Source organism: Osmia bicornis, chromosome 16 (genome assembly GCF_907164935.1).
Source record: "Osmia bicornis bicornis chromosome 16, iOsmBic2.1, whole genome shotgun sequence".
In the NCBI taxonomy this organism is placed as follows: Eukaryota; Metazoa; Arthropoda; class Insecta; order Hymenoptera; family Megachilidae; genus Osmia; species Osmia bicornis.
The window spans coordinates 8,055,162-8,082,446 of NC_060231.1; the positions used below are offsets into that span (position 1 = coordinate 8,055,162).

Genomic DNA, 27,285 nt, shown 5'->3' on the forward strand with positions numbered 1-27,285 from the left:
TGGTTAACTTGAAGATTAAATTTTCTTTTTTAGTAAGATTTAGTAGCCAAAGTTCAAATAATTGTTATAATTATGTATGTTGGTCATTAATCAATTATTTTCAATGATCGGATTTTATGTCGTGTTTAACATTCGTGTCACACCGGTCGCAGGTATTCGCTAGCCGAATACTATCCCGGACAGGATTTACCACACGTGGTCCTTAGAATCCCTTCTCTGCGCATGCGTGGTAAATCAAGTGTTGGGAAGAAACCCCTCCATCCGGTAAAGTACGCGCCATCAAGTTAGTCGTTCGCTGACCGCGGCCGCGTAAATGTCGTTTACGCGAAAGCTATGAACTGATTCCGAGAATCGTTGATGCTTTTCGCGTTTTTTTTCCCTTCATTTTTTCGTATCCTTTCGTATTCCTTCCTTTTTTTTGTTATCGTAAGAATTGCACGTTTTATTTTGGAAAGCGTGTATACGTGTAATAAATTATTATCCCACTTCGTTGAAACAAGTGTCGCTCGTCTTCAGAAGATCATTTTTCATTCTCACCTGAAACATTGATTATTAATATTGCTTTTGAGATTCTTGTATTTTTTAAGTTCGGAAGAAATAATCAAATTTCGTCGCGGTCAGATAAAGGATTTACCTCGAGAATCGTTGTGCCGGCAGAATAACAGTGGAGATAGAAAGAAAAATTAAAGTGAACGGTGCGCGGTGAGAAGGACGGTGCGATGGCAGTGGCTGCGGGGCCACGCCGGCCACGCACGCTCCTCGTTGGTGGTAACCGCGCTTCCGGGAATACTTTAGGAACGAAAACTTTTTACTCGCTCCTTGATGGATTTCTGCTAATCCTAGTAGCGTTGGCCGGGATCGGACAGGTTGCCGCCATCAGACTGGGTAAGAAGATTTCAGGATTTTCAACGACACAACTTTCCAATAGAAAATGTGCAACTTATATCAAGACATTTTCTAAACGTTGATACATATTATTTTCTTGATATTACATACACCGAAACATCAGAACAATACCGAATGTTATAGTTCATTCTACTGTTCTGCGTACTAATTCTATCTAAAGTTGGATGTATGTATATTCTCACTCGCCTTTGTTCCATCGGATGAATAGAAATTTGTTTGCTTTCGTGAACTATACAGACAATTGAATTTCTTTTCCTCTTCCCTTGAATGTACTTTTAGGGTTACATTTCTTTTTCCACGTGTGGAAAATTACCTCTGTTACTCTTTTTAAAAGATATCAGTATCGACTGATTTTCCTCTTGTAGATCAAATTTCCTGATAGACGTTCAGATCGTGATCGCTTTTTCATCTGCTGGCTGCTGCTTTCTCTGCTTCCCGCTAGGTGTGCGACTTATCGCGTGCTTTTCGTCGAACGTCCGACTTTTCAAAAATCCCACCTCGCATGGGAATGCAGTTAACGAATTAACTTGAATTTACCGTTATATCCATGCTGTGTCGCCCGACTTTTATGTAACTAGACATCCTAATCCCTAATAGCTACTAAAAGTTGAAACTCAGCAGACTGGAGGTGTATAAATTTCCTGAAAAAGATTTAAATTATTATTTGTACCTTGTAAAGAGAGGTACGTTTTTATATATATTTTATAATGTTTAAGTAAAATAAAATGTTCAATGGAAATACCAGATTCTCTGAATATAATTGAAACATGTAACGAAAGGAAAAAGAAGATAGTAAACATTGACCTCGAGGTTCGAAGGTGAACTTCTGTGAAATGTAGTGTTGACCTTTCCGGGTACAGGAAGTTAAATTTAGCAGTGAACGAATTACCGTTTATCTTTCTGCGCGCATACAATGCAGTTACCTGAATAATTGAACCGTCATACTATGGGTACATACAGGGAGATTTTGACTCGGCTGACGGAAGTGAAATCTGTAAAAGTTAAACTTAATATAGTACTCTTATTAAATTTATGTATGTACATATGATGACATTCTAGTAACGAGGTCAAAATGACACCTCGCACCTGTTTACCGTGTCAGTTCCAATCTTGTATCCATTACATGTACCGTAATGGAAATGAAACAAAGTTCTTATAATTCATATTCCTTTGTTATGTCGCAATTTAAATGCGTTTCACATTATTTCCATACGTTTATTGCGTCGGTGGGGCAAATAAAAAAGAAACGAAGATACTTCATTTGCCTGTTGCGCCATCTTATCAGGCAAGAAAGATGCGAGAAAATGCAAACGTGTATCATACGTTGAATGAACAAATATTTATACAACAGGCTCTCATTTCTCTGATCAAATATTCCGTTCTTCGAATTATATCTAATCAAACGGGGAAATTACTCGTGTTTAATATCCGTGAAAAACGTGTTATAGTTTCGAATGAAACCGCGATACAGGACGACATTGTAATAGGATTCTTCGTCGTTTTCACGCGTTTTCTCATTCGCTAATCCGTTCGAGGGAGACGCAGCTAACACTTCGAACGGTTGTGGCGGCAAACCGAATAAATACAGACAAACACGCGCAATTTTTACGAAACCGGTTTCACTTGTAGTATACAAGTGTACATATTGTATGTATATATGTATTAGTTTCTGTGTAAGCTGATCGAGATATTTTGAAAACAAAACGAAACGAAACGAAACGAAACGAAACGAAACGATGGAAAATTCTTCTTCATTCCCAGAGAATTCTTTCCTTTTTTTAACCTGGAAGGAGTTAAGTCAGATGTATGTCATACCTGGACTGATAAAAAATTTGTCGATTATTTTTTAGAAGCTTAATGCAAAAAACTTGTAAATATAAAAGACTTATATGTACATATTTGTATTTTGTCAAGGTGTGAAATTAATAATAATTTGTAGGACGTAAATTTGGATGATCGATACCATGCATGGAGAGAGCTACCGTAACGCGAAGCGTCTAATGCGCCATCCACAGGTCCAAGTTTTATGGAGAGAGGAAAACCGGTTTTTCGAACTTGTAGTAAACACGATCAACAGAATGCTCCGAATTCTCGATGATTCCCATTCCCTGGCCTTCTTCCACATTCCGGATAGAATTTTAGAAAAATTCCTTTTACCTCTGCGTTACCATTTGGCTAGCCTTAAAAAGAAAAAAAAATGTATCAGTATTCTTACAATCTTCTTCGGGTATTATTAATTGTTTTTTATTTCCTACTTAATTTTATCGATAAAATTGTAATTTAGGACAACGTTCTTATCGCGTAAATAGAAATTAAGATACATGTATGTATTTACGTATTTAAAGTCTCATTGTCAGTCAAGGATTTAAATGCTCCAGCCTCGAAAGGCTGCTAAACGTCACTTCAGAAGAAAAGATAATTCCGGGGTCAACCGAAAATCAAGCTTTACGAGTTGATAATTAAAAGGAGGAAGTAATATATAATTAACAAGAGAATTATGAAATTTTTAACAAGATTTATAGCATATTATAAATTATCCGTTTGCTTGTATTGTTATTTCTCTGTTCTTTTAACTCGAAGATTTAAAAAAAAAAATCTGTTCATCTGTTGTACATACTTACATTAATACACAAATGTACAATCAGAGAAGGCCAGTCATTTTGCTCTTGAGCTTCGATGAAGTAGGGGTTTTTTTCTTTTCTTTGCTAATTAGCTGGACTAATTAGCGAATAATTAATTTTACAGAATGCAGCAAACGAATCTATGATATTAACTTCTTAACGCCCTTTATTTACCGTAACAACCTATTACCGTAATCTTGTACATACATTGGAATAATAAAGTTACCTGAATCACCTAAATTGTGAAAATAGAAAAAAAGGACCTAAGGGTGTATCCATGCAGCTACGGATCTGCGTAATCTGACACCGTTTCATGCGATCACCGTATTGTATTTTGACACGAGTTACAAGAGCCGTACCTTTCCGTGCCTGAGAAACGAGTTGGCTGCAACAGCGATGCCGAATGAGGAGAACAAAAGTTGTTAGTGCTTGTTGAATTTGTACATACCACAATTACACCTTATGTACATCAGGGATTGATGGCATTTCTGCGGTGCCTCCTTCTTTATAGTTTTTCTAATTTCTTAGCCAATAACACGTGATCATCCATCTGAAAATTAAAACAATTTGATCATTGATATAAGAACTAGGCAGAATTGAAATTTGATCAAATATTGTTTCAAAACTTGGAAACCATAAACTCCTGAAATTTGATGACTGTACACATTAAAAATTGATGACTACAACATTTCATAATACATATTGGTTACAAAAATTTTGAAATTCAACGAGCAGGGTAAAATTTCGAAAGTTTAAAAATTTAACAACCGTGCCTTACTTAAAATATTTACAAATATTTCAGTGTTTTATTAATAAATGAACGGATTGTCTACGCGTGTCTCAAGCAAATATCATAATTCATGTTAATTTGTAATTCCTTCATAAATTTATCTCCGTAATTTGTAATGTTAATAGAGTCTTTGCGTGATTGCGATGCAGCACTGATTATTATCCAAGCAGCTATTAATATTGCGACTTTTTTTATTTTTAGTACATTCAAGACCCAACAGTCTTATCTTTCACGAGAACTTAATTCCTCTTATACATACATACACATGTAGAAATCCCTAATCAGCAATGAGTTTGTGTTGCGACGAGAGCAGTAAAAAGTCTTGATAATCATTTTGATGAATAAATATCTAGGAAGTGAATTTATTTTCAACCCATGAGATAATATGCATTTCTGTTATCACAGAATTTTATTCAAAAAGAAGAAAATGAAAACTAGGGCATGTGTAAATGCTCTATACATAATGTATTATGTAATGAAAATTCTGTTAATTTCTTAGCTTGAAAGATATCAAAGTCTGAAATAGATATACATACACACTTCCGTTCAAATAACAGAGGAACTTTCTCCTTCTTTGGAAAAAGAAAAAAATAATCAGCTTACAAAGTCAGGCAACTGTTGAGTACAAGGTTCTTGGGTTTCATCGACCGACTGATTCGTGCCACTTCTTTTTCTCGTACTAATAACTGCACATGCACCGTACAGGAGGATCTACCACAGCCTCGATACTCGTGATCGCGATAATAACCTAAATAGAATGAAATAAATTACTTTTAATAAGTCTTGAAACGTCCTATATAAACTTACAATCTTATATTTAGACTATTTCTATAAACAGTGCAATTTTCTATTCTATTTATTTTTCCTGCATTGTATTATTCGAAGTTACTATTAAACATTTCATTAAGCTTCTCCCCTTAATCAAAGTTTAATTATTTACCGCTATCCTCTTGTGTATTCAGGAAACATCGTTTCCTTTGACCTCGAAGAAAAAAAACGGAAGACCAAGCGCATCGAAACCTTTCGCTTACCTAGCTGGATCGAATTGTTTCATCGAAATCTCCACGGTGCACCCTTCGTTTCAAATATCAATCATCTTGGATAAATTTTATGTGTCTTGAAGCGTTATTAGATCAGTGTGATCAATCCATTAGATCAGTGATTCTGAAAACATATACATACCTATGTAAAACATTAATGAAATGAAACAGCTGAATGGAAGCTTGACCGATGTTAAAAACCAAGTATTAACTCATTTCTCTTTGACGAGTTTACACATACGGCTCGTAAAAACCGTTATTGCCGGCAGTGATTGTTAAGTATCGGTAAACAATAGATAGTTGGTTAATAAACGTAATAGTAACCGTTATTATGTCAACATACATATACATATAATACAAATTATTCAATTTCTAATTCTTAAAAAAAGTCGGTTACGATTTAGTTAAAATGGCAGAAAGAATTATCTCTGACAAAGAAGTTATACGCGTGGAATATACGTAAAAAACAGTAACACGATCGTGTTTATTCTAATGATTTTTTTTCTCTAGTTCTCCGGTTCAAGGTCGATGGACTTCTCTGAACTCGTGAAAGGTTCGCTATACATATTACTGTAGATCAAGTTCAACGGTTTCCGGAGAATTCATAGGGATACGATTATCTTATTATCTTCGCTTCACGTGGCAGCTTGTCTTCAATGTATTATCGTATAAAATCGAGAGTACAGTCTTCGTTGCTATTTTAGTAGCCGTTGAACCATTCGCTTTATACAATAAATCTTCTCGTGTCACGCGTGTCACTCTGAAAATTTGAAAAATTAAATTTTATAAAAGTAGTTGTTTAATAACACAACCTATTTCCATCAAGATTTAAAATTAAAGAATGCGCAGATTTTCAGCGCCTAGTTGGATGCGCGCGCATGTATATTTCAAACGATGGTTCCTACTAAAAAAAGGTTGTTATTAATGTTAAATATTAGTTGGCGCAATTCACAATTAAAATGTTTTCTAGTAAAGCTATATTTCTTAGACGAAATATAGTGATTAGTACCTTCGGAGTCGAGCAAGTTAGCCAGGTTGGCAGGTTCGAGGCTGGCAGGTAAAGTCGGTAGGCGGGCCGAGGTTCATTGACCTCGGCCTAGCGGCCGACCGGATAGCGGGACCATGCATCCCCGATTCTACGTTCTCCTTCTGCCTTCTCTACACTTTTCTTTCTTTCTTTCTTTCTTTCTTTCTTTCTTTCCTTCCTTCTCTTTCTCTTTCTCTTGCTCTTTATTTCTTTGTTTCTATGTCCTCCTGCACTGTTTGTGTGTCGCGCGATACCAGCCTCAGTCATCGGTCTTTTGGAACTGAGAAGGTGTTAAAGCTCAAGAAACACGATCCCTTCAACTATCCTTGTGTATATATATACATATATATCCTGTAAGAAATACACCACATTGCGAATAACAAATATAAATAACGCAATAAAGTGAATAAAAAGTGTATCGTATTCGAAAAGTGCGCGTGCAATTTGAATTCAAATTATTCATCTTTCACTACTATAGGAGGAAAATAATTAGTCAATATGAGCGGACTATTGATAAATCAGCAAACTATTAAAGGCAATAAATAATCAATACGTTATGCAGATGATAAACGTGTAAACAGGTGGTTGAATGAACGATTGAATAAGCCTAGAGACGGGGATAGGACAAAAGTACAGAGATTTCATTGATTCGTCCACTAGTCGATCGCGTGGGAAACTGCAACTTTCACCCATGGGATTATAAGAGAGCACGAATAGAATAGCACGAATCTAGCGGTTCTGGATTGCCGTTGACTGAATGGCAATTCTTAATGTCAGCGTGCTTGCCAGTATAACTTCAACCAACTGATTTATCTATTATTTTAAAACTATCCTTGATGGATGAAAAATCTAACGTTAATTATATCTACTATATGCAATTATTATACAGTGAAACCGTTCAGTTTTTTGTTTTCTTACTTAACTTTTCACGTTTCTTATTTAACGCTGAAAATCCTAATGATACATCATATAGGATTTTCAGGAAAAATTTTAACAATGAACCACCGATGGTAAAACTTTAGTCGTTAAAGTTTAGCGAGTAGTATATAATATGTACATGGTAAATGCGAATGATGGCAGACGACCTGAAAACCTTTAGGAAGGCGCATCGAGCCACGATCGGAGAATATCAACGAGAAAGAATACGAATGCCGGGCCTCGTGTTGCCTCTATTTAAGATTCCTGGCTTTTCTTCCCTCGACCCTAACGACACCGTCGAATCACACTGCCTTTCTAATTTACGACCGATGATGCTTGATGACTGTGTGATACACCTCGCAGGAGTACAAGCTGTCTATCCTAAAAAGATATAAATTTACTTTTATATTTCATGCACCACTCAGATTCCTTTGAAATTAATTCCGGTAAAATTATTTAAAATGTTTCATTAAATACAATATTACACATCATAGTTAATATTTTAGAAAAGAGAAACGTGCGATACACATCGAAGACTGACACCGTTGGCTTTATAAAGTGGAATCGACTTTAACGAAAGGAAGTGCACCACGGTGCGCTATGATGGTTGGAATTGGAACGAGCATACACAATAAGCCCTCATTGCATGAAACAGAATCTATGGTGTGCTCGTTCATCCATTAGCTTTTCTCTTCTTAATTAAAATAATTACACGATGCAAGAATATGTTCTACTTGTCAGGTGTGATATTTTAAATTAACGCCCAAAGTGTTCATCTTGAAGATAATTTTTAGTTGAAAGCGAGATCAAGTTACTTGAATTGACAATTGTTTTGATAAAGAAAGTTGGCATGTTCGTTTAGTTCCATCAAACCGTGGTGTATCATTGTCTTAATCCTACTAATGAATTGACCAAGTCGGATCAACGAACGATTGCGACTGGCAAGCAATCGAGACGCACGTAAATAGGTGTACCATTCAACCGGACTCATACCTACTGTACTTGTAGTACGTGTTTACAAGGCCACGGAGAGACGAATGCTCGATTAATACCGTGGGTGAAGGGAGCTTCTTAAGCGTTCTGCACAACCAGCTACTTGTTACGCGACTTCAGCCCGTTGGCAATTTTCTATCCTTTCGATATTTAATCAATGAGTAACGTAATCACTTGCTATAATTATATCCAGGATCTTTGGTTGCGCGTGTGAATCTTTCTGCACACTTTCAATTCCCTCTTCCACACTGAAAAATCAATAAATATCGATGTGTTAGCTGTATTAAATTTAATGAACAAAATTGTTTAAAGAAAAGATGAAATCTTTTTGAAATTTGGATGAAAGACGAAAGATGACTTGCATGCGCCTGAAATATTGTTGAAAGTTAGACGGCACCAAACAGAGAGAGGGAGAGAGGTAAGAAAGCGTCGAGATGCAGAAAAACGTCTTTCGTTTTTGTTGCCGCTTCTTTGTGAGCTACGATACTTTTGTAGGAGAGTTGTATGGCCATAAGCGTCACGAGAGGAACGAATTCGTCTGTAGTGCCTTTAAGGGTACGCTTTCTATAAAACGACACGGTATTTCCATTTAGACGCAGCCGAGTTTCAAATTGTCTTGTCGACATCGTTAGACTCATCTAAGGTATTACGTGGAGCGATATGTATGTGTACTTACATATACCTTTCCTGCAGCTTTTCATGGTCGTGTTTAATTTTAATTCTGACATCCGGTAATGTAACATATGTAACAATGACCTGTCAAAGTGCAACATGTTAATTTCAGTACAATTATTTCAGTCAACTGTTTAAATTACCTTATTTTATATACCAAAGAGTCATCTTTATTCATGATTGATATTTGCAACGTCATCTAATAAGAATTGTATAAAATCACCGACTTTTCAGCTATGACAATATTCTAATAATTTTAATAATAATTACAGAATTATTATAAACCTGTATTATAAATCATGACAGTCTTGATTTGTAAAATCTGTTTACGATTCGGTATTCTATTCATTCGCAAACGATTTGCCTTTAAGAAGCTTCGAACACGTAATCCGATTAGCACCGATGGGCATCGACATCGACACATCAGGCAATTGCAGCAGCAGTCAAAGACACCGGAGCGAAATTAAGGTCGTGTACGTTCGTACCTCGTTTTGATGTTCGATGACCAAGTTTTCGGGTCATCGTTCTTTCGTCAAGTGAATCTAGATTGGTTGGACAGAATCGGGACAAGGTTTGTATTTATCGGTCATCCGTTACATGACATCAAAGATTCTTCGATTCCATCCTAGACACAAATTACGGGCTATTAAGCTAGAATTATGTCCCATGTCTTTTTGCAATTAACATCTTGCTTGCTTGCTTGCTTGCTTGCTTGAAAACAAAATTTTCCAATCCTCCTTCTACGTTACTGATCCAGTCATTCTGTTTTACATTATATGAATGTTTAATTTTAGTTAGGCTAATGTTTTATGCTTTATTTATACTTACTCTCTGTAAGGTTCTAATTCGTTCACATTAGGAAAAGAAAATGCAACGAGGTCAAGCAAGACTTTTTACGTCAGCAATTAAGGATTAAGAGAGATTCTGGTCACTGGCACGACCACCTTATAAATACGACCATCGCTGAGTCATAGTAAACTGTCAAGTATAATTATCAAATATACTAGTGAATTATTTGAACGGTACGTTTATGTAGGTATTTCAACGATATATGTTTCCCTACAGCAATCAGTCGTGTAATTACACACATCCACATGGAACAATGGGTGAAAGTGATTTGTAATAATTGAGATCCTGGTGTATGAGCATGGAATGTGTATATTCTCAGGGATTTACGATAGAGCAACGTTAGTACAACGAATGCTTTCGCTTGACCACTTTAGCAGTCTAATAAACATAATATTATAGAATCTCATTTGCTCCAAACAATTGATTAATTGTTATTGCATGTAATCCGGTGCTCGTAAGATGCTCTTTAAAACCTCATTTAAAACCTTTCCTTTAACATATTTCTGAAATCTTCCTAAAAAAAATAATCAGATGGATGATAAATGATTAACTAAGAAACGTGTACCCGGTATGAAAGAGTGTAGGTTTCCTCGACAGGATAAGTCCCTATCGAGCCTGTTTGGCTAGAGAAGGTCGCGAGAGGATCGTGCAAAAAAGATTGTGGCGAGGTAGGCGAGTGCACTTCTCTGGCTTCTTCCCCTCCTCGACTCCTGATCGCGTCTCACTAACTAAGTCTGGCCGAGTCTACCAGTCTACCGGCGTGCCGTTGGTACCAGGGCGCACCGCCTGGTACGAGCGGTGCACTCCGCCTCTGTCCCCTCATTCGTTCCTCTCTTTTCTCGACGCGTCTCACTCTCGTACGGTTCGTTATCTTTCTCCGTTTCTCCCGTTGCCGACACAGCGCACCTCCGTTCATCATGATGCGCGCCACAGGAGATGAGAAAATTCGCAACCTGGCCAACAAACAGGGACGACTATCAGATCTTCTAATTCTTCTAAGAGAATTGCGTTACTTGTTAAGGATACCTTTCAAATATCTACATACTTATCTACCCGATACGAAATTAAAAAGTAAAAAGATGTTGACGAAATGGAACGTGTCATCATCTCCTATGTATAACGTCCGAATTGATGATGGTTGCCTCTAAAGGACTACCTGTTTTCTTACAGAGAACACGTTTCCTGCCAATTCGTGACGAGAAACGTTAAAATATCTTAGAAGCGCGTGCCACGAAGATACTTGTTGTTTATCTCACGTCTTTTGGAATTTCATTTTCGTCAATCAATGTTCGTCACGAGATTGTTGCCAAGCTCCTTATGATATGCAATTTTCTTTACTGATGGTTCGATTAATGCCCTCTAGTAGAATCCCGAAAAATATGTACCTTCTCTGAACATTGATGCGTCGTCCTTGTACTTCTGAAAGAGCCAATATTATTGAGAATACGTCATCGAACGAGAAAGGCTTATATTAAGCATCCTGCCGATGTTATCCTTGAAAGGATGCACATACATACATGCATATACGGCAAGGTACAGCAAGGTACACATGCACCGGGTAGATAACCGATTCCAGATAGATTCCGTTCAGATCTGTGTAGTGCCAGTCCGTACCGTTCTGTCTCTGGTACATGGCAGCTAGTTTTTTTTTCAGTCGTTCGAATAAATTGTACATGTATCTTCCGGTCATTATTCTTTGTTATAACCTGTAAAAACGAACAGGCTGTTAGAGCTGTTTTATGAAATGAAAAATTTGTTGATTTTTTTCACGGTATAGGTTATTCTATAAACTTTCTATGGTAATAACACGATAATTGGGAATTTTTTATCTTTCAAACGTTAATAAATATCAAATAAAAGAAAAATACCTCGAATATTCCATCCTCGTTGCGCGCATGCGTGTAATTTGAAACAAGAATAATTAGTTCTCCTGTAGAAAAACTTGTCGTTTCTTTTATAAACTTTTATAGAAAGTTACCTGTTTTTCTTCGTCGAGATGAAATTCGAAAACGTAACGTATTGTTTTTAGAAAAAAAAAGTAGTCGTTTGATTGATCCTAACCTATCCGAGCAAAATCCTCATCAGCGCAGCGGGATCTGAAACTATGTTAAATTAAGTTAATCGTACCTGTCATCTTGCATACTAATATCTTTTACACTAAAAAGACTTTCTTTGCTGTTCGTTGTAATAATATCGTTAACAATAATTATTCACCAATTAATTAACCGCTTATATAGAAATTTCTTTCCAAGATTTTCCGTTATTCTTATAGTCAAATAAAATCGATGTATCGAAGATAGAAGATCAATTTTCCAAAGCGGATCTCTGCCAACATTCATTGAACCTTTCACCTATCACGTCACTGATACATTCAGTCACGATTATTTCTACTTCATACTAATTTTTCTCTTCCATCATTTTAATATTATATTATTTATAAAAAATTTCTTGTTATAAAATCAAAATACGTTCAATGTATACCAACGTTCGATCGATTATATTATCGAAAGCGGTCGAAGTTGAAGTCGATAAATTCAATATGGCAGCGACATTGTTCGCGAAGAAGTGATAATTGTTTTAAAATATAATTGTTTTTTCTTGCAGCCGATGGTAGCGGATGTGGTAACAATAACTACAGATGTCTCGACGGTACTTGCATACCGGCTACTTTAGTTTGTAACTACCAAAAAGATTGCGAAGCCGGGGAAGATGAATTTCAATCTTGTCGTAAGTACTTTTCTATTATTTTTTTCTACGAATTCTTTGTTATTCTTTTTTAAAACATTCAGGAAGAAATTTAAAAATTGCAGAAATAATTGGATTTCGAGTAATTCAGCGAAAAAGAATGATGATCATGATCAACGAGAAATACACTTCCCGGAAGAAGATTCGAATTCTTTTTGATGTGCTTCCGGCACACGCGAGATTCAAAGAAAAAAACATATTCGACAGATTGTTTATGTAATCCTCGGTTTTTGTTTTTTAAACTTCTAATCTGTAGATTGTTCCTTCCTAATGACATAAGCATGATTACACGATTATGCACTGTGCAATTACAAATTATTTGTGAGCAAATTAAAAAAAAACAGAAATTAAATCTTATCTAAATTAATCCGATGAACCAGATCTTGTAATCATTATGTAAATGTGCTTTATTAGAAATTAGCACAAGAAATGTATTGAAACAGTTTGCATATTGATAACTAGGCTGTTCATGCTGGGGATTGACTGATAAGAATTATAGAGACTCTATTTTAGGTCTACTTACTAGGAACATCAATTACTAATGATAGTATTACTCTTAATCATATTATCATATAATCAGTATCCCTATCCGTAGTAGTAGAAATAACAATTTTTTGATTGTTATGTATTTACAGCACCACCTGACTGCGAGGCTGGACAGATCACCTGTGGCCAATACATTTTTAACAAGACTTATTGTATACCTCCTCATCAGCGATGCGACATGACCGTAGATTGCGTCGATGGAACCGACGAAGCCGGTTGTAGTAAGTATTTGGTAAATTTATTTAAGGAATAAGATGACAGCAAGAAACCAAATTGTTGGTAGAAATGACTGTGATTGAGGAAACTTTAAACAGATTACAGGAAATGCCAACCGGACGACTTCCGGTGCGGTGGCACGACACCAGAGCTTTGCATCCCAAAGGAGAAGAAGTGCGATGGTTACCTAGACTGTCGAAACGGTCGGGACGAAGACAAATGCGGGAATAATATGAAACCAGCTTGTCGGTTGGATCAGTTCAGGTGTAATTCCACGCAACGTTGTATAGAGCAATCAGCCAGGTGTAATTATAAGGATGACTGCGGGGACAATAGTGACGAGGAGAATTGCAGTATGTTTCAGCTTTGAGTCTTCCTTTTCCAACACCACAGGCTGATTTGTTAACAAAAACAGAATAACTTTCTATTATCTGAAATTTTCCTTTTTCATTTTCTTTTCACTTACGATTAATCTTGAAAGCAAAGTCTGCAATATACTGTTAGAAATTAGAAAAAAACATTGTTAAGGAATAACCAGAAAGAGGACCATGTATTGTTACTCGTGTTAAAGAGGAATCGAATGATTAAAAGTCTGTTCTACTTTTGTCACACTTTCTTTATAGCCTAAAGAAAGTACCGCAGCTAAAGTCGAGGATTTTCAGACTTCCAGCCGTGCACAAGCAATCAATTTCGCTGCGCGAATGCGCTTTGTATACCAAAGTCGTATCACTGCGATGGATACAAGGACTGCCAGGACGGTTCCGACGAGAAGTCTTGCACGATGACATCCTGTCCTGGAAATAAGTTCATGTGTCCAAAAGGTGCAGCCGATGGCAAGCCCCTATGCATTGATCGTTCTCAGCTTTGCGATGGAAAGCCTGACTGTGAAGATGAAACTGACGAAGAAGCTGCCTGTTGTAAGTATATTCAAAATTATTACTCATCAGTTGCTTATTTTTTAGGGTTGAAAGTATGTAGTAGCATGAAAAATTAATTTTCTGATATGATTAAACTAAATGTCCTATTTTCTCTGTTTCAATTACTACACTTTAGTGGACCCTTAGGGCAGGTATGTTCAGTTTCTGTCCTTCAGAATGGCAAAACGTAACATTTTTTTTCTAATAGAGTCAGACTGATTAATTGAAATAATGAAAATTTAGGATTACCGAAATGTTGTTCTTTCTTCACAGCAAAGAATATGTGTAATTCGTTAAGATGCGAGTATTCCTGTCGAGCCTCTCCGATGGGAGGAGTGTGCGATTGCCCAGCAGGATGGGTTCTTGCAAACGATTCAAGAACTTGCGTTGGTACGTATGGAGCAATCATCTTCTTCTCGTTTACTGCACTTTGATCAATGTTAACGCTATTGTAATGTTCTATAAAAAATTATTAAAGAATAAAAAATTTGTTTAACAGATCGTGACGAGTGTTCGGAATGGGGTTTCTGTGAGCAATTATGTATGAATACATTAGGTTCGTACATTTGCAGTTGTGCACCAGGCTTTGTAGTGCAAGGACACAAATGTCGAGCACTGCAACATCCCGATGTGAAATTGGAACTGTTAGTTGCTCAGGAACGTGCCGTCTGGAGGATGTCTGCTACTGGCGAGGATAGGAGTATCGTTGCGAATACAACCGGTGCTAGCGGAGTAGATTATCTCTATTCGAGTGACTTGCTATTTTGGAGCGACGTTAAGACTAGAAAAGTGCACTCTGAGCCATTGAACGGCGATGATAACGACCGCTCGAACGTGGATATATATTTGGCAAGCTCATGGGGACCAGTGGCTATCGCTGTTGATTGGATAGGAAAGAAGTTATACGTGGTAGACTCGATAGTACAGAAAATCGACGTGTTCGAATTGGATGGAAGATATCACGGTATTGCTTTGGGTTCAAACTTAACCAACCCAATGGACATTGCTCTGGATCCCACGGTGGGTTTGATGTTCGTTGCCGACAGTAAACAAGTATTGAGAGCCAACATGGACGGCACTGTAGCTTTTCCAGTTGTCTCTGAGGCAGCTTACAAAGTTTCCGGGGTGGCTGTGGATGTGATCGCGCGAAGAATATTTTGGTGCGATTCTCAATTAGACTACATAGAAACAGCTGATTATTTCGGAAGGAACAGAGTGATGGTTCTCAGAGGACCGCACACCCCGGCCCCAACAAGGCTGACACTTTTTGAGAACAAAATCTTTTGGACGGATGGCACGAAGCAAGCGATCATGAGCGTTGATAAGACCGAGGGTGACTATTCTATACAGACTATTTATAAAATGAAGGATGCAAAGGCCATCAAGGCGTTGCATCCGTTGACTCAACCAACGGTTTCGAATCCTTGCGGTAACAACAACGGTGGTTGCCAGCATATGTGCATCGTTACTGCAGCCAGCGATCAAGAAAATAGATTAGGTTATCGATGCGCCTGCGATATAGGCTGGAGATTGTCTAGCGATCAAAGGAATTGCAATTTGGTTCAGGAGTTCTTGATGTACTCTCAGCAAAGGTTCATCAAAGGTAGAGTACTGGATCCGGTAATGGAAGGCTTTAGCGACGCTATTTTGCCTCTTGTGTCTAGGCGAGCCAGATTCGTTGGATTGGATTACGATGCGCACGACCAGTACATTTACTACAGCGACGTTTTGCAAGACGTGATCTACCGAATCCATCAGAATGGAACGGGCAGGGAAATCGTTCTGGCTAGTCAAAACGAGGGTGTCGAAGGTTTGGCAGTCGACTGGGCTGCTAAGAACCTTTATTACATTGATTCAAGAAAGGGTACGCTGAATGTACTCAGCACTCAGAATGTAACTTATCGAAGAACGTTGTTGAAAAACCTGAAACGACCCAGAGCCATCGTCATTCATCCTAATCACGGATACATCTTCTTCTCGGAATGGGATCGACCGGCTAATATCAGCAGAGCTTATACCGATGGTTCGAATTTAATAGTCTTCAGGAACTTGACACTGGGTTGGCCGAACGGTTTGGCTATCGATTTTGCAAAGGACAGACTATACTGGTGCGATGCTCTCTTAGATCACGTCCAACATTCGAACCTAAACGGTACAGACGTCCGTACGGTTAACTCGAGACTAATTAGACACCCATTCTCCATGGCTATTCACGAGGAATGGATGTACATTACCGATTGGCGACTCGATGCCATAATAAGAATGCACAAGGAAACAGGCGAACAAGAGGTTGTACTTGTCCGCGAGCCCGATACCAATAGATTGTACGGAGTGAAGGTGTTCAGTCGCGACATTCAGACTTCTCCGCCTGATCATCCGTGCTCCATCAACAACGGTGGCTGTGAGAAGTTATGTTTCGCCATTCCTCAGAATAATACCAACAGATACGGCACCTCTAGGCTGACACGAGTCTGCGGTTGTCCTTACGGCGAACGTCTTCAGGGAAATGAAAGGACCTGTGCACCTGATCCAGAAGCCGAGCCACCTTTGGAAGCCTGCCCTAACAAGCTAGACTTTACCTGTGCCAATCAGAGATGCGTGTCCTATACATGGGTGTGCGACGGAGAGAACGACTGTTTGGACAACAGTGATGAACAGAACTGTACCAAACCGACCTGCGGCCCGAACGAGTTCCAGTGCAAGTCCGGTAGATGCGTACCTATCAGCTTCCGTTGCGACTCTGAGAACGACTGCGGGGATTACAGCGACGAGGTCGGTTGTCCAAACATATCCTGCAGCGCGAACCAGTTCGCATGTGCCAACTTTAGATGTATACCAAGCACTTGGAAGTGTGACTCTGAAAACGACTGCGGGGACAGCTCGGACGAAGGCGACTTCTGTGTAGCAAAGACCTGCTCTTTCTACCAGTTCACCTGTCCACGATCAGGACACTGTATCCCCCAGTCGTGGGTCTGCGACGGTGACAACGACTGCTTCGATCAGCAAGACGAGATGGACTGTCCACCGGTTACCTGTTTGAGTACACAGTTCACCTGTACCGATCAGAAGATGTGCGTTCTCGATTCCTACAAATGCGACGGTATCTCCGATTGTAACGACGGCAGCGACGAAGTCGGCTGTCCCTCGTTGGCCCCTGATCAATGTAACACCGACAAACAGTTTCAATGCGTCAGCTCTGCGATATGTATCCCAAAGAGTTGGTACTGCGACGGTACCGCTGACTGTCCGGACAAGTCTGACGAGCCGACTCCTTGCGGCCAGGTCAGTTGTCAACCGGGATTCTTTAAATGCCGTAACGAGAAATGCGTGTTCAAGGCGTACATCTGCGACGGAAAAGACGACTGCGGCGATGGCTCCGACGAGGACACCGAGCTGCACGCTTGCACCGCGCCAGAATTCAAATGCGAATCTCAACAATGGAAGTGTCCTAACGTAACCGATCGATGCATCAACATAACTAGCGTCTGCGACGGGAAATTTGATTGTCCTAACGGCGCCGACGAGGGCCCCCGTTGCGACATACCAGAGTGCAAGTACCGAGGGGGTTTCTGCAGCAACGGCTGCGTCCAGACACCCTTAGGGAAGCAGTGTACCTGTCCTCCAGGAGAGGTGCTCGGCAAGGACGGCTACGATTGCGAGGATGTTAACGAATGCGATCCACCTGGACGTTGTTCCCAGATCTGCGCAAACACCAAGGGTGGCTACTATTGTAACTGCGTAGACGGATACACCCTCGAAGGTGACAAACACAGGTGCAAAGCGTTCAATCACAGTGCTGCTTTCTTGATCATATCCAACAGGCACACGATTCTAGTGGCTGATCTGCAGGACCAGGCGTTGGAGAGGGTGCCGATCAACGTGGAGAACGTCGTCGCAACCGCCAGTAACATGCATACCGGTACAATCTTCTGGTCTGATATGAAATTGAAGAAGATATCGAGGCTGGACAAAGGTAGCGACCCCCAGGACGTGATATTGACAGGGTTAGATCTGGTAGAAGGCCTTGCCTATGATTGGATAGGCCAGAATCTCTACTGGTTAGACTCGAAATTGAACACCATCGAGGTGTCTAAAGAGAACGGTGGCAGTAGAATGATACTGGTTAAAGAGAACATCACTCAGCCGAGAGGTATGTGCCTGGATCCCAGTCCAGGGGCAAGATGGTTGTTCTGGACAGACTGGGGCGAGAATCCTAGAATCGAGAGGATCGGTATGGACGGTACCAACAGATCGACCATCATCACCACTAAGATTTACTGGCCAAACGGTCTTGCTTTGGATATAGCAAATAAAAGGATATACTTTGCCGATAGCAAATTGGATTTTATCGACACTTGCCTCTACGATGGAAGCAAAAGGATTCAGGTATTGGCTAGCTCTCACTATTTGTTGCATCCTCATTCGTTGACACTGTTCGAGGATACTATGTACTGGACAGACAGGCAATTGAACAGGGTATTGTCTGCTCACAAGTTCTACGGGGTCAATCAGACGGTTGTATCTCATTTGATATCTCAACCATTGTCCATTCATGTTCATCATCCAGTCTTGCAGCCTGTAACTCCGAACCCTTGTGAAAACGCCAGTTGCGCCCATCTGTGCCTTCTGTCTCCATCCGCTACCGAGGGTTACAGCTGTAAATGTCAAGTAGGATTCAAATTGTTACCAAACGGACAATGCTTGGAGGAAGAAACCCCATATTTGATGGTCCTGCGAGGCTCGCAGATCGTAGACGTGTCCTTGATACCTGGCAGTACTAAAACAGGTTACATCACACCTGTAGTAGGAGTGGAGGGTGGCAAGCTGATCGACTACGACAGGAAGGAACGAATGATCTATTGGCTGCAGACAAAGGACGACGACGATGAGAATGGAACCATTTACAGCACTCCCTACAGTGGTGGTAATAGAACAGAGTTCCCTAATCCCTCTGGTGAAAGTGGAATCGTCGGTGCCCCGTCTGCCATGGCGTTTGACTGGCTCGGAAGGAACATGTTCATAGGAAATAAGTACGCTTCCAATATAGAGGCTATAAAGGTCGACGGTAAGATCAGGTACAGGACGATAGTGCTCGCCAACGATGGTAACAAAACCTCGGTAGCAAAACCGAAGGCGATGTGCGTTGATCCTCTGGAGGGACACATATTTTGGGTAGACGATGGTAGTTTCGGTATTCCTATGAAGATCGGACGAGTCAACATGGACGGTACGAATCCAATGATACTGGTGAACAACGTGGAAAGACCAGAGGCTATCACGATCGATATCCCTACGAAGACCGTCTACTTCAGTTCTCTCTACCCGGCCCTCGTGATGGCGATCTCCACGGATGGACGAAATCTGAGAACAATAGTGTCGGAGAACATAGCGTTACCCAAGGCACTCGCTGTTCACGAGTCGAAATTGTACCTCCTCGATCCACGGTACGATAAGGTTGAAAGGGTCGATTTACCAGACGGAGGCAATCCAACCACGATCATCGACAACGATTCTGAACTGAAAACATTGACCATTTATAAGAAACGAGTTACAGGTGATCATCCGTGCTTCGTGAACAACGGTGGCTGCGAACAGATCTGTCTGCCCGCTTCCGGTGGCACCAGAGTCTGTGCCTGCGGCATGGAGTACAGGAAGGTCAGCGACACAGCCTGCGAGCCGTTCAAAACGTTCGCGGTGGTCACTCAACTGGACGTAGCCAGAGGTTACAGTTTGAAGGATGCGAAAGAAGCGATGGTCCCTATATCTGGAATTGGTCATCACATCCTTCACGTGGATGTCCACTATGCAGGCAATTGGATCTATTGGGTGGAGTTCAACCGTGGTATATGGAACGGTATATTCCGTGTCAGGCCAAACGGCACTGAGTTACAGCACGTGATCAAACAAGGGATCGGCTCTAACGGTATCAGAGGTCTAGCCATCGATTGGGTAGCTGAAAATCTTTACTTCACCAACGTGTTCCCTCATGACAACTACGTTGAAGTGTGCAAGCTCGATGGTAGTAATAGAAAAGTGCTGGTGAAGAAGACTACGGATTCTCCTAGAGAGTTAGCAGTGAATCCCGTCAAGAAGTATCTCTATTGGATAGACTATGGTCAGTACCCAAGATTGGGTAAGGCCTATTTGGATGGAAGTAACTGGGTACCTATAGTTACCTCTGGTATCAGCACTCCTCGTGACATAACCATTGATCCTGCTACTCATGACGTCTACTGGGTGGATTCTAAGCAAGACACGATTCAGAAGGTCTCTTACACTGGTGGGAATCGTGAGATAATCAGGCGAAACCTACCAAATCCCATGGGAGTGGCAATTTATGGTAACGATGTATATTGGGTGGACAGGAACTTGGCTTCGGTGTTCAAAGCGAGCAAACGCGGTAACATAAGCCTGCCGACCACCGTCAGATCAAATCTGCCTAAACTGAGGGACATAGTCATGTTCGACGCGAATAGTCAGCTCCCGGATCCCACTAATCCTTGCTCTCAAGGCGGCGGAAGCGCAGGCTGCCAACAGCTTTGCTTCGCCATGCCCAAAGAAAGTTCAGCTCCGTTCAAATGCGAGTGCGCTGTTGGGAAATTAGCAGCGGACGGTAAGAGCTGTGAAAACGTGGACGAGTATCTGGTGTTTGCTACCAGAACAGAGATCAGAGCCATCGGCTTGGACCCACAGAACACCAGTGTACCGTTCAATTCCGTAGGGAACCTTACCAACGTGGTCGGCGTTGATTTCGATTACCAGGATAAGAAATTACTGTTCACGCAGATCAGACCCTGGGCCAGGATCGCTTGGATGCGCGCGGACAATCCCTCCTCTTCGGAAATTCACACTCTGATCAGCAAGGGTATCAATCCAGAGGGAATTTCGTACGATTGGACTCAGAAGAAGGTTTATTGGACAGATTCTTCCAACAATAGTATCTATGCAATGGATATAGACGGATCGAATCTCGTGATGATCGCCAGGGTAGACAGACCCAGAGCCATCGTGGTAGATCCTTGCAACGGCTCCTTGTACTTCACCGACTGGGGTCGGTTTGGTACCTCTGGTAAGATCTTCAGGACCACTATGGCGGGTTCGTTAAAGAAGGCGATCATCGACAAGGATCTTTCTCAGCCTAGCGGACTAGCGATCGACTACGAGGACCGTATGTTGTATTGGACCGACGCGGTCAGGGAAAAGATAGAACGTTCCGAGTTGGATGGTAAGAATCGTCAGGTACTGGTCAGCGCGACCATATACCCGTTCGCCATAACCGTGTTCAGGGAGCATATCTACTGGACGGATCTGCAACTCAGAGGCGTATACCGCGCCGAGAAGCATACCGGAGCCAACAAAGTGGAACTGGTCAAGCGATTAGAAGACTCGCCCAGGGACCTGCACATTTACTCGGCAGCCAGGCAGCAGTGCAAAGTGAACCCCTGCCACATCTCGAACGGTGGCTGCGATCAGTCCTGTCACCCGGGTATTAACGGATCGGCCGAGTGTAAATGCGACGACAACAGCAGGCTCGTCAACGAGGACAGGATGTGCGTACCTAAGAACGTCACCTGCGATTCCAGCAAGTTCGCCTGCAGGAATGGCCGATGCATCTCCAGGATGTGGGCCTGCGACGGCGACGACGATTGCGGCGATGGTTCCGACGAGGACATCAACTACTGTTCCTACCACTCTTGCAGCCCCAACGAATTCAGGTGCAACAACGGTCGCTGCATCTTCAAGACCTGGAAATGCGACCATGAAAACGATTGCCGAGACGGTAGCGACGAAGAGGGCTGCGTGTATCCTCCCTGCGGGCCCGGAGAGTTCACCTGCGCCAATCACCGTTGTATCCCTCAGTCCCAGGTCTGCAACGGTATCAACGACTGCAAGGACAACGTCACCTCGGACGAGACTCACGAGCGTTGCCCTAGGAACACTACTTGCCCGCCTAATCATCTCAAGTGCGAGAAGACCAACATATGCGTGGAACCGTACTGGCTGTGCGACGGCGACAACGATTGCGGGGATAACAGCGACGAGAATCCATTGCACTGCGCACAGAGAACCTGCCCGCAGAGCAGTTTCAGGTGCCCGAATCACAGGTGCATACCCGCCACTTGGTACTGCGACGGAGACGACGATTGTTTGGACGGTAGCGACGAACCACCGGGTTACTGTCAGTCGGAAGGCAGGACATGCTTCGGTGATCTGTTCACCTGCGACAACGGCAACTGTATACCTAGGATCTACATCTGCGACGGGGACAACGACTGCTTGGATCACTCTGACGAGGATGAACGTCATCAATGTAACGACAGGAAGTGCGACGAGGAGACCGAGTTCACTTGTACCGCTAACAAGGTGTGGAACCGGGCACAATGTATACCGAAGAAATGGTTGTGCGACGGAGATCCAGACTGCGTAGACGGTGCCGATGAAAACGTCACCTTGCTCCATTGTCCTACGCCGACGCCTTGCGCTGAGAATCAATTTACCTGCGACAATGGACGTTGTCTGAATCAAAACTGGCTCTGCGACCACGATAACGACTGTGGCGACGGTAGCGACGAAGGGAAGTTCTGTAATTCCAGATACAAACCGTGCACGGCTCAGGAGTTCACTTGCCATAACTTCAAGTGCATCAGGAAACAGTTCAGGTGCGATGGACAGGACGATTGTGGCGATCATTCGGACGAAGATGGGTGTCGTAAGTAATAGATATGGCATCATCTGATGCACGACACGCTTATCATTTTTAAGACTTAATCAATTTTCCGATTCGATTTTTTCCAGCGTCAAAGTCGAAAAACACAACCTGTCCAAATCCAGGGGAGTTTATGTGCGGAAATGGAAACTGTATCGACCAGCAATTGGTTTGCAACAAGGAACCTGATTGCGCAGACGAGAGCGACGAGCCAGCTCATTGCAACGTGGACGAATGTGCTCGTATAGAGATGAATCAATGCGCCCATAAATGTGTCGACACTCCAACCAGTTATTACTGCGAATGTAATCCAGGTTACAGATTGTTGGAGGATGGCAAAACATGCGAGGACATAGACGAATGCGTAGAGACGCCACAGGTGTGTAGCCAACAGTGTCAGAACACGCCGGGAAGTTTCTACTGCAAGTGCAACCATTATTGGTACGAGCGTGCTGCTGACGAGCATACTTGCAAGAGAAGGGACAACATCAAACCCTGGATTATATTCACAAACAAATACTACGTCAGGAACATGTCTATAGACGCGTCCAATTATAGCTTGATGCATCAAGATCTCATCAACGTTGTAGCTTTGGATGCCGATTACTCAGAGCAGATGCTTTATTTCTGCGATGTTACTGCCAAGACCATCTTTAGGCAAGTTTCAACTCTTCAACTCTGGAAGAATTTTATCAATTTCTTACGAATCTTTTTATTCACATGGACCGTGTATTATTCGTCTCTTGTGTAGAGCACCGATTGCAGGAGGTGAAAGGGAAGCCATCATCAGACACGACAGTCTTGGCTTGGAAGGCATAGCGGTGGATTGGGTAGGTCGCAAGCTCTACTGGCTCGATCGACACGCCAAACACTTGGATGTTGCAGAGCTTAATGGAACAAATAGAAAGACTTTACTGACTGGTATAGCCGATCCACGTGCCATCGTCGTTCATCCTGGTACTGGATATTTGTACTTCACCTCTTGGCACCTTCAGGTAATCTTAACGATTTAAGCATTAAATCAACAGAATAATTTACAATTTAATTTCTTTTTTAGGCATACATAGGCAAGATGGGAATGGATGGTAGTAACTTTACAAGGATCCTCACCTGGGAAAACGACATTGCTTGGCCAAACGCTCTGACCATTGATTACTTCACCGACAGAATTTTCTGGGCGGATGCTCACTTGGATTACATAGCGTTCGCTGATTTAGAAGGCCATAACAGGCGCAAAGTGCTCACCGGTGCCACTGTGCCACATGTTTTCGCCATCACCGTCTTCGACGACTTTATTTTCTGGACGGATTGGAACTTGAAGGCCATCAGTAGAGCAGAGAAATTCTCTGGAGCGAATTTACGAGTGCTTAGGAACACTACTCACAGACCGTACGACATCCACGCGTACCATCCTCTACGACAGTTACCTTACAACAATCCATGCATGGAAAACAATGGAGGATGTTCTCATCTCTGTCTGATTTCACCACCTGCGAGCTCTTACTTGCTCGAAGGATACGGACAACCCGGCGTCACCTCTTACAAATGCAAATGTCCTAATCAGTTTCTACTGGAGAAGGATGGTAAAACTTGCAGGGCGAATTGCACTGCTGGACAACATCGGTGTGGACCTCCTGATGAAAAATGTATACCCTGGTACTGGCAGTAAGTATTACATGATCATTCTTAAAATGGATCACCACCCAGCTGCAGTGAAGACTGCCATATATTTCTTCTTTTTTTTTTTTTTTTTTAAGATGCGACGGTGAAAAGGATTGCAAGGACGGTTCGGACGAACCCACCAGTTGTCCGCCACGTGTCTGTAGACCAAGTGTCTTCCAGTGTGCCAATAGTAACTGTAGACCCAGCGTGGCAGTCTGCGATGGTGCTGACGATTGTGGCGACAAGAGCGACGAGGCCAACTGTGAATTAGACTGCGGTGAATTAGAATTCAAGTGCAAATCTAATGGACGTTGCATTCACGAATCGTGGAAATGTGATGGGGATGCTGATTGCAAGGATGGCAGTGACGAAGACCCTGCTATTTGTCGTAAGAACCTATTCCTTAAAATTTTTCCTCTCTAAAATAATTAAACATATATATATTTACACATACGTATAATTTACACAGATAATCGTCAGTGCGATCCAAACACAGAATTTACTTGCAAAAATGGCAGATGCATTCAGAAAGTATGGATGTGCGATTCTGACAATGATTGTGGCGATGACAGTGACGAACCAGCATATATGTGTCGTCAAAGAAACTGCACACCTGGTTGGCAGCGGTGTCCAGGCCACGCCAATTATCGTTGCATTCCTAAATGGTTGTTCTGTGATGGAAAGGACGATTGTCGCGACGGTTCCGATGAACTGCCCGACAATTGTCCGAAATGTGATCCTAAGATGGACTTCAAGTGCGCGAATAATAGATGCGTACCCAAACAATGGCTCTGTGACTTTGCGGATGACTGTGGCGATGGCAGTGACGAAGCTGAAGCTATGTGCAAGGATCGGTATAGGGAATGTTCCGAATCAGAGTTCCGTTGTGACAATGGCAAATGTATTGCCTCTAGATGGAGATGCGACAGCGAAGACGACTGTGGCGATAACAGTGATGAGAATGGATGCCAGACGTTTGTCTGCAAGGTACTTCTTTTTCGCTCTACTTATTTTCTTAAGCTTATTTTCGTTAAGAATTTCGTCAATTAATTGACCTACATACATCTATCGCAGAATTATACGTTCCAATGTGCGAGTGGCCACTGCATAGCGTCGTATCTGCGGTGCGATGGAACACGAGATTGCCGAGACATGAGCGATGAAATTGGATGTCCACCAAGGTATCCAGGTGGAAGGTATTGTCCTCAATCAAGATTCCAATGCGATAACAATCTCTGCGTTTACCTCACCGATATATGCGATGGAAGCGATGACTGTGGCGATGGTTCAGATGAAAATCCCAATATGTGTGGTACGATTTTATATTGATAATCTTCTTTTAATTTATTATACTTTGCACTTTGCGAGTTGGTTAAATTATTGATCCTTTACAGCGAACTTCAAGTGCGACACAACTAGAAGGTTCCAGTGTACCAATCACAAGTGTATCGCCAAGTATCAAGTATGCGATGGTATTGATAACTGCGGCGATGGATCTGACGAGAACAACATGACAATGTGCTTCTCTAGAGTCCGTCCTTGTGATCCTATCACCGAGTATACCTGCGCGAACAAGAAATGCGTTGACAGAGCGAAACTCTGTGATTTTGCTGATGATTGTGGTGACTCTTCTGACGAGCTTGGCTGTCGTAAGTTTCGTCAATTTCACTTTTATTATACCTATCCTTATCTCTTTTGTTCTAATTATTATTATTATTATTATTATTATTATTATTATTATTATTATTTTATACAGATCATAACAAGCCCTGTTTGGAAAGCAACAAGGGTGGTTGTTCGCACTATTGTCACAATATCACCGACGGTGGTTACATCTGTGCCTGCTATCCAGGTTATATAATATCGCAAGACAACAGAAAGCATTGCGAGGATGTCGACGAATGTAGCACGGGTCAACACCAGTGTTCACAGATCTGTACCAACTTGAATGGCACGTACTCCTGTTCGTGTAGACAAGGTTTCCAACTGTCAGATAATCGCAGCGGTGTCTGCAAAGCTGTAGAGACAGAAGCGATGGTCTTGTTCGCCAATGGACCTGAAATAAGAGCATACGACGTCAATGAGAAGGATGAGCTCGAGGTTATAGCGGATGAAAAGAGGGTACAGGCTGTCGACTTTGATCCCAGAGCAGAGTACGTGTTTTGGATCGATGGTCATGACAATTCCATCAGAAGATCCTACATGGTGAACGCTAAAGGTGGACAAGTGAAGATAGGATACGCTCAGGATCTTAATATAAAAAGCGACTCGTTACCTACCAGTTTGGCAGTAGATTGGATCTCTGGCAATCTCTACTGGACAGAAATTGATTCTTCGGGAGCAACGTTGTTCGGTCGAGTGATGGTCTCAAAGTCAGACGGTAGATACCGTCGAAGTTTGATCACAATTGGTTTAGAACTACCTACATCGATTGTGTTGGACCCCGAACATGGTCGTACCATCTGGGCAGACGCTGGAAGCCAACCTAAAATTGAAATCGCTTGGATGGACGGCGATAGACGAAAACAACTGGTTTCTGACCGAATTGGACAACCCATTGCTCTGGCAATCGACTATTCAATGAACCATGTTGTCTATTGGGCTGATAGGAAACTTAATACCATCGAATCTATTGAACAGGTATGGTTGTAACCATTAATTATCCCTCTAGAATGA

General features: G+C 41.7%; 1 protein-coding gene and 1 long non-coding RNA gene across 10 annotated transcripts in view; one reads left to right on the forward strand and one right to left on the reverse strand.

Moving 5' to 3' along the window:
• The first annotated feature begins 63 nt into the window (after positions 1-63).
• Positions 64-27,285, forward strand: part of LOC114880068 (low-density lipoprotein receptor-related protein 2) — a 29,789-nt gene continuing 2,567 nt past the window's right edge. The window contains exons 1-15 of the mRNA XM_029195676.2: positions 64-885; positions 12,421-12,543; positions 13,197-13,328; positions 13,422-13,676; positions 13,986-14,240; positions 14,514-14,630; positions 14,740-22,950; positions 23,037-23,604; positions 23,699-23,942; positions 24,005-24,612; positions 24,705-24,997; positions 25,079-25,596; positions 25,684-25,921; positions 26,004-26,258; positions 26,366-27,249. Of these exons, the coding sequence (XP_029051509.2) occupies positions 720-885; positions 12,421-12,543; positions 13,197-13,328; positions 13,422-13,676; positions 13,986-14,240; positions 14,514-14,630; positions 14,740-22,950; positions 23,037-23,604; positions 23,699-23,942; positions 24,005-24,612; positions 24,705-24,997; positions 25,079-25,596; positions 25,684-25,921; positions 26,004-26,258; positions 26,366-27,249 (12,867 nt within the window). The 5' untranslated portion in view covers positions 64-719. The remainder of the gene's footprint in view (positions 886-12,420; positions 12,544-13,196; positions 13,329-13,421; positions 13,677-13,985; positions 14,241-14,513; positions 14,631-14,739; positions 22,951-23,036; positions 23,605-23,698; positions 23,943-24,004; positions 24,613-24,704; positions 24,998-25,078; positions 25,597-25,683; positions 25,922-26,003; positions 26,259-26,365; positions 27,250-27,285) is intronic.
• Positions 1,094-12,190, reverse strand: LOC114880094. 9 transcript variants are annotated; one of them, XR_006830193.1, is made up of 18 exons: positions 12,031-12,190; positions 11,685-11,918; positions 11,334-11,522; positions 11,073-11,235; positions 10,862-10,998; positions 10,031-10,769; positions 9,796-9,945; positions 9,453-9,729; positions 8,972-9,051; positions 8,296-8,543; positions 7,470-7,683; positions 5,349-6,735; positions 4,921-5,065; positions 3,976-4,077; positions 2,870-3,912; positions 1,993-2,689; positions 1,711-1,898; positions 1,094-1,547 (listed from the first exon to the last, which is right to left on the reverse strand). It is a non-coding gene; the product is annotated as an uncharacterized LOC114880094 (long non-coding RNA). The 9 variants fall into 9 exon arrangements; XR_006830192.1 differs by having other exon boundaries at positions 5,349-6,117; positions 6,367-6,735; positions 10,862-11,235; XR_006830199.1 differs by having other exon boundaries at positions 2,870-3,086; positions 3,763-3,912; positions 10,862-11,235.